The sequence below is a fragment of the Spermophilus citellus genome, assembly GCF_964194105.1.
Source record: "Spermophilus citellus genome assembly, chromosome: 3".
NCBI lineage: Eukaryota > Metazoa > Chordata > Mammalia > Rodentia > Sciuridae > Spermophilus > Spermophilus citellus.
In genome coordinates, this window is record NC_138184.1 from 116,283,848 (window position 1) to 116,291,345 (window position 7,498).

Sequence of the window (7,498 nt, forward strand, 5' to 3'; positions counted from 1 at the left end):
CCTGATCCACCCCATCTCTGAATCACCCTTGATTTTTGAGACAGATGAGACCCTGACAAGGGTTCAGCTTGCCGCTGCACAGTAGATCAGTGGGGGAAACTGGCTCTCCTAAGTCCTTGCCCCAACTTCTGGCCTAACCCAAGGACAGTCAGTCTGTACTCTATCCTCTGTTTACCCAGCTACAAAATGGGTATGATACATGGCACACCTTCACTCCAAAATTAGGAAAGCAGAAAAAAAGAACTAAAGGTGTAGCTCCATGGTAGAGCGCTGGCCTCTCATGCATGAGGCCCTGTGTTCCACCCCAGCGCCTCTGTTTCACATGGAGTGTTTGCTCTACGCAGAACAGTTCATATAAACACAGTAGGTCTGGTTATTATCCCCACTTGACAGCAGGAACCGAGAGGCCCTGGATGCTTTCATTGGGTTGGAGGGCTGAGAAATCCTGGGGGGCGGGGGGCAGGCACTGCTTAGCCTGTAGGCAGCCTTCTTTTCCCACAGCTCTGCCTCCCAGACTCCAGGGTACACTGGCAGAGGGTGTCCAGGACTGTAGGACCCCCTAAGGCCACGGGGAAGTGGACACCCAGTGTGGATCCCCTAACGTGGACTCTCCTTCTATTCCCTTCGGCAGAACCAGAGCTGGGGTCCGGGGCAGGTCCTGCCGGCACAGGCATCCCCAGCCTCCTTCGGGGAAAGAGGGGAGGACACACAGCCAACTACCGGATCGTGGCCTCTAGGAGCCGGGACAAGAGAGGCTAAGAGCGGTGGTGGCCCCTCGGGGTGGACCACACCAGTTTCCCTTCCTAGACTGGACGAAGCCAGCTCCTCCAGAGACTGCCAGTTCCTATTTATTGGTGTCCTCAGGGTCTCTTCTGCCACCTAGGCCTCAGAGGTGGGCAGATCTCAGCTCTGGCGCCCTGTGCATGGCTGAGACACAGCAGCGACTGGAGCCTTAGAGGAAAGTGACAGCCTAGGCAAGAGGTGAGGTCTCACTTGATAAAGGGCCTGCTCCTCCCCTCTGTAAGATGGGGTGACACAGGACTCTGAGGAGAGGGCACAGGCACGAGGTCTCTGGTCTCTTGCCAGCTGGCCAAGCCTCTATGCGAAGGCACTGTGGAGGCCAGAAACTGGTGCGTGGCCAGGCCTCCCACCCACAGGGACGCTGGCTGGGCAGTCTCCACCTCCCTCCTCAGCCACACTTCGGGGAGCTCCCTGAGGATCCCTCCTCTCATTGTCTCCTGGTGCTGGGTTCCCAACCTCGAGGCCAGGCTGCCTAATCTCTAACTGGTTAGCTGGGGGCTCTTTGCCTCAGTTCTGCCTCCTAAGCCCCCACCCCCTCCCGGGGCCCAGGTCAGAGAAGGGGCTGCCTGCTCTCACAAGTGCCTGTGACAGACACTGGGAGGTAGATATGTACTGGCCAATAAAGGTCCCCTGCCTGAATCCCACCCCGTCTGGCTTCAGTGTGTCCTGGGACAGAGGGCAGCCAGGGAGGGCCTGCCTGGGGACAAGAGGAGTGATGAAGAATGCCCTGGCAGGGGACCCAGCCCAGCACTGAAAGACACAGCTTCCTTGGAGAAGAGGACACACACTGCAGGGTGGGAGCCCTGTGTCTCAGGACATGAAGGGGATGTCCTCCCCACTCAGCCACCCAGCCGGCCACTCACTGCTCGCTCGCTCACCCCTTCGTTCATCCCCACACCCCAACACAAAGGAGTCAGATGCAACTGCTGCCTCCGATGAGGCCCAGGTTGGAAAATGAATTGGCTTTTATTCTTAAAAAAGCTACCAGGCAGCATGCTCTGGGGCCTCCCCTGCCCCCAGGGGTGCCCCAGTATCCCACGGTGGCTCAGTGGACAGAGCAGGGACTCAGGCTACCTGCCTTTAGGCCAAGCCTGTGCCCCCACCCTCTGCCTGGGTTAGGGAGGCCCAGGGCCCTTGCAGTGGGCAGCCGCCTCCTCCTGGGTCACCAGGGGCGCAGTGTCCACCTGCCCCTCAACAAGCAGTGACACAGCACCCTCCACACGGCCTGTGGCTGCCAGTGCCACCACTGCCTGCTCTGTGGGGAAGCCCATGCGCTCCAACTGCTGCAGCCTGTGGACAAGGAGGGGGTGTCCGGGCGGCCCTGACCCCATACCAGAGACCCAACCTCCCCAACCCTGCTTACCGCAGAGAGGACACTGAGGACTTGGGCAGCCACAGTGGGCTTTGGGTCTCCTCAACTGGCCTGTCAAGCAGTGAGGCCTGAATCCCCTCCTGCAGCATCTGCTCATCCAGGACGGCCCACATCGGGGCCCCTGGGGGGAAGCGGGACCCAGCCCAGTCCAGGCCCACCTCCAGGTCCTCCCAGGTCAGCTGCACGGGCCCCGGGCCTGGCGGAAGCTGGGCTGTGCCATCACCATGGAACCAGGGCGGAGGGGAGACTTGGTAAGGAGGTCCAGGGATGGCAGACCTGCGAGGGTAGAAGCAGAGAAGGGCCTCGCCACCAGTCACCGCCATGGTTTCGACCAGCAGGGCCAAGTCACAGCATCACCCTTACCTCGCTCCAGCAGGAAGGGTGACAGGCAGCTCAGCCAGGCTGCCTGGGGTGGGAAAGAGCCTCAAAGGCCAGCACCTAGCCAGGGTCCTGCACAAGATGCTCTCCTGCATCACCTGTAGGCGCTGCTCCGAGGGCTCCAGCCACCTTAAGGCTCTGGCAGCATCTGCCCAGAGCAGGGCAGTCGGTCAAGGAAAACCAAAGCCAGGCAGGGATGGGTCTGCTTTGCACGGCCAGCCCCAGGCCGAGAGTGCTGGGCGTTCATTCCTGGGTGTCTCACTCCCCATGGCCCTGAAGAAAAGTGTCTTCACCCCACAACAGCAAGACAAAGAGGGGGACCTAACAAGCCACTCAACTAAGAGCATGAGCCAGAAGTGCCTGCTCCCAATCCAGCCCTCCCAGCCTCAGCCACCCCAGCTGCTGTTCCAGGGACCCGCCTGCCTGCTCACGTCTGTGATTCTGCCAGGAAAAGTTCCACTAACACCTCTCCTGGCCTCACCCAGGCCACCATGCTTCCATTCAGACAGGCCTGGGCAGCTGGTGTTAGAAACAGACTCTTCCCTTGAAGTCCCCACAGCGGGGTAGAGGGGCAGCCTATTGTCTCTGGTGGCAGTTTCCCCCAACAGGTATTAAGCATCTTTGGAGCAAAAGCCTATGTTTAAGGCAACTGCACCTCCAGCCAACTGTCACTCTCAGTTCCCAGAGAACCCCGGGCTCGTCCGGCCCCTGGCCCTCACCCTTTCTGTCCGCCACGTGGCCGGCTTTTTCACTTCTCTTCACCTAAACCCTTCCTCCTGAATGTTTGGCACAGATGCCACCTTCAGGACCCAAGTTAGTGGGTCCTGTTAGTGCCTCCTCGATCACCTCAGCACCCCCAGGCTTCCCATGGGGCCCTTTATATTGTAATTGGCTCCTCCACCTGGTCATGAGCCCCCAGTCCCCAGCCCGAGCATGGCCCAGAGGGAGATGCTCCCAGATATGTGTGCACAGCCACCGGATATTGCTTGGGCCTGACTCCGTTGTACCACTTCCTTTCCACCTGGAGCCCTAGCCACAGTACCCACAGGCATGGGCCCTGTGCTCAGGCAAAGGATACAGGCCAAGCCAGCAAGGAGGCCACAAAGGAGCTGCAGGAAGGGTGGCTCGGAGCTGAGCAGGGGGGTCAGGGCAAGCAGCAGCCATGGCAGCAACCACGGTGGCAGCAGCCCCTGGGAATATCTAGGGCAGTGACCTTGCCCTGCCAGCATGGCCAGGTGGACAGGCATGTAACCACAGCTACCAGCTGCACTGGACACACCAAGGCCTGCCAGCAGCACAGCCAGCAGCCCAGTGGCTAGGGAGAGCAGGGCAGAGGCGTGCAGGAATCGCAGTGTGCCCAGGTGGCACTCCTGCCGCCAGCCCAGGACAGGCAGGAGCAGCAGGCTCAGGAGCAGGCCAGGCAGGGCCGTGTGGCCCAGGGCATGGGTCAGCAGCCGGTGCACTGGGAGAGAGAAGGGCTTATGCGCCTGGTTACTGGCCCCACCCTTCAAGGCTGTTCCAGGTGTGCTAGGTCGGGGGATCAGCCTCCACCAGGACCACCTCCTAAACCAGCCTCCCCTCATCAGGAAGCAATGTGCTCACTACTAGCACCTAATCACTATTAGTGATTAGGACCAAGTAGAGGGGACCAAGGGCTTCCAAATGTCATGGCCACACCCCTGTTGTGTTAAACAGAACAAAGGACCAACCACTCAAGTCTTCTGCACTCACTATGGAGCACTCACTGTGTGTCAGGCATGGTGAAGGTGCTCTATAGAATTTACCAAATCCGTCAAGCCCAGGTGGAAGCACAAATTGTCATGAGACTTCCCACTTCACTCCTGGAGCCACCTCACTCCCCAGGCTGTGTGGTCTTAGACAATTTACTTAACCTCTCTGAGCATCATTTGGGTTCCTCAATTATAAACTGGAGCTGTTGTTATTATTGACAAACAAGTGCTCAACTGGGGGCAACTCCTCCAAGCCCTAGCACCTCCTCCCCATCCTCATGCTTAGCTGAAAGCTTAGTACCGATTTTGAGGGAAGGCTGTCAGAAGAGAACTCCTCCCCACAAATTCCCACCCCACCCTGCTGGCCCTTCTGCAGGGTCCTTGGCCCTCCCTGGCTGTGGATGAGCTGGGCATGCTCCTGTTTAAGCTGATCATCCCCAGGGTACTAGGTCCCACCCCTGTACAACCATGCTGCTCCCACCAACTGATTGCAGACCCTGCAGCAACTCTCCAGACTCTCCTAGGTCCACTTGGCTGGCCCTCACCCTGCCAGGGGTCCAACAGCAGCTCCGGGGCCAGGGTCAGGCTGGGGCCGGCCCCCACCAGCCACAGGCTGCTCATCAGCAACATGAGGACAGAGGAGGCAAGAGGCAGCGCTGGAGACAATAGGCCAGGGGGTTCCCTGGCATGCATACTTGGCTGAGGAAGGTCAAGCGTGATCCCGGGGCTCTGTGCTGTGGGAGTAAGGGAAACAACAGTTACTACTGCAGGTTTTATCTCTCTCACTCCCCACACTTGACCCGCCTCATTTTACAGTGCTGGGAACTAAGGATGGAGAGGCAGGCCCAGCAGCTTGGCCACAGTGGAGCCCAGAGCCCAATCCATCTTCCCTTCCACCTGCCCATATATGAGAGTCCTGAGTTCAGATGGGCCCTGGTACTGCGTCTGGAAAGTTAACTGGGGCCCTGGACTGTAGAAAAGAAGGGTAGAACTCCCCCAGGGCATATTCAGGGCCACCTGTAGCCACCTTTTGCTTCCTAGTTCCCTCAGACTACTACCTTCCTCTCACTACTACTCCATTTTGCCCAGTCTTAGGGTTCCAGATGGCCTCAGTTGCCCTTGACCAAGGGGTCAAAGCCAGCCAATGGGCAGACTGGGGAGGGGGTGGGGGAGGACTGGCAGAGGGGTAACAGGGTCCCACACTGTGAGCCATACAAAATGACCTGGGACTAAGGCATCTCCTCCTCCCCAATCCTGAACATAGCTTCTCTGGCCCCAACTTCTCCCTTCACATAAAACACCAATATCTGGGGGCTGGGGATGTGGCTCAAGCGGTAGCGCGCTTGCCTGGCATGCGTGCGGCCCGGGTTCGATCCCCAGCACCACATACAAACAAACATGTTGTGTTCGCCGCAAACTAAAAAATAAATATTTAAAAAAAAAACACCAATATCTGTTCCATCTCTTTCTGCTATATAACGGGGCAACTTTCCCAGCCTCTGAGCCTTCCCTTTCTCATCTGTGAAATGGGGAATAAGAAAATCCTTTCTTCATAGTGTGAGAAGAGAAAGAAATAGGCTAAGGCAGGCTCCAGCCTACAGTTCCTGCTCAGTAAACTGTAGCCATCCCCTCATCCCCACATATGCACATACAGCTGCCAACTGGCCCAAAGAAGAGCCTCAATAGGAAGTTAGTTGCTCAAGCCTCTCTGGTCCAAGCTCTGGGCTCCAAACCTTGCCATTCCCTGCCCACAAAGCAAAGCTCTTTTCTCCCCCATGTTCCCCTATGACATCCAGGCTGTCCTCCAGCCCCTGCTGGAGCCCCTTCACCCCTGGCCAGGCCTCTGTCTCAGGATGCCTACTGAGCTGATTCAGAGAAGAAAATAAGATCCCAGAGAGACAGGAAGGCTGCCTAGTGGGCTTCCTTGCCAAGGGCAGCCCCTGCATCTGCCAGGTCCTGCAGGGAAAATGAGGAAAACTTCTCTGCCTGAAATGTCTTTCCTTCCAACTCTCCAATCGTCACACTTCTACTCACCCTTTGAAACCCAGCTCAAATGTCCTTTCCCCTCTGACACTTCATTTCATAGCTCTTATCCTATCTCATGAGCACAGCTTGGCATGCCTCCGGAGGTAGGTAGTTTGAATTCATAGGAGGAGGGGCTCCTCTTATCCCCAGGTTCACCGGGGTACTCCCAGCACACAGCTGGTGCTTTTTCTGTGTTCACTAAAAAACCCCACGAACTTGGCTTCCAGTTCTGCTCAGGAATTTAGAGTGAGCCTGCCCTGCACTGGATCTGAGCACCCATCTATGTATGCCACTGGGGGGAGGTTTGGGAAAGTGGGCAGGTGACAGCCTTGCCTGGGGGTAGAGTCTAAGGTCGCAGCAAACTTCCTTTTCACCCTCACAACCATCCACCTACTGGGCACCAAAACAAGGGTGAAGGACTTGCCCACAGACACAGAACTGGGACTTGAGCCCTCTGGAGCTGCTTCGTCAATTCACAAAATGGGGCTGAGCACCCCAAGGTTCTGCCTACCTTAGAGGGAAGCCAGGCTCACAGAATGGGAAGTCAAGGGCAGGGACGATTCTTCCGGATGGTGGACAGAGTGGGCTGGTGGGTATCCTAGGGTCTGGGCCAAACTCAGCTTTGTGACTTTGGGGAAAGTACTCAACTTTCTTCGGCCTCAGTTTCCCCTTCTGTTAAGACAAGGGTATTGGATGCGGGAAGATTAAAGGACCTTCTCAAGGCCGACCGTTACTGGGGGAGGGCCCTCGGGGGCCGGCCAGGCGTTCGGGGTGTCCCACGTAGCTCACCGGCCTCGGTCGCCTCCCCCGCCGGCCCAGGCCACGCGTCCGAGGTACTCACCGCGGAGCACGCCCCCCACACCGGCGGGCCGGGCGGGGCCCCCCGGCTGGGAGTCGGCACTCCGGCTCCGGGCTGAGGCCCAGGGGCTCCAAACCCATCGTGTGCGCACGAAGGCGCGTGACCCCAGCCGACCGGCCACAGCGCAACCCCCTCCCCCTCCCACGCCGCCCGCCGCCCGCCGATTAGTCAGCAGTTGTTCTAGGCCCCGATCCCTTCCCCCAGCCTCTCCCGCCGGCCTCCGTTTCCCTCCAGGGCAGACTCTTCAGAGACGGTCCCTTGAGCCCGCGGACGTAACCACTGCGAACGACCTAGCCTCGTGCGGGGAATCGCTCTGGTTTGATACTGACACCG

The 7,498-nt window shown here is 58.4% G+C and overlaps 2 protein-coding genes across 10 annotated transcripts in view; one reads left to right on the plus strand and one right to left on the minus strand.

Annotated features, from left to right (window-relative positions):
• EMID1 (EMI domain containing 1) overlaps positions 1-1,603 on the plus strand; it is a 42,683-nt gene extending 41,080 nt beyond the window's left edge. For 3 of the 4 annotated variants that reach the window (XM_081284739.1, XM_081284740.1, XM_081284741.1), the window contains one exon: positions 632-1,603. In XM_081284739.1, coding sequence (XP_081140865.1) covers positions 632-883 — 252 coding nt within the window. In that variant the 3' untranslated portion in view covers positions 884-1,603. The remainder of the gene's footprint in view (positions 1-631) is intronic. The other variant, XR_014020887.1, reaches the window with a different exon arrangement.
• Positions 1,604-1,748: 145 nt separating this feature from the next.
• RHBDD3 (rhomboid domain containing 3) lies at positions 1,749-7,362 on the minus strand. 6 transcript variants are annotated; one of them, XM_081285556.1, is made up of 7 exons: positions 7,148-7,362; positions 6,818-6,978; positions 4,977-5,015; positions 3,630-4,013; positions 2,537-2,699; positions 2,165-2,449; positions 1,749-2,091 (listed from the first exon to the last, which is right to left on the minus strand). In XM_081285556.1, coding segments are annotated over exons 3-7 (1,008 nt in total). In that variant the 5' UTR covers positions 4,978-5,015; positions 6,818-6,978; positions 7,148-7,362; the 3' UTR covers positions 1,749-1,916. The 6 variants fall into 6 exon arrangements, with proteins under 6 accessions (XP_081141682.1, XP_081141679.1, XP_081141681.1 ...); XM_081285553.1 differs by having other exon boundaries at positions 4,827-5,015; positions 7,148-7,358; XM_081285555.1 differs by having other exon boundaries at positions 4,827-5,015; positions 7,096-7,358.
• Between the last annotated feature and the right edge of the window lie 136 nt (positions 7,363-7,498).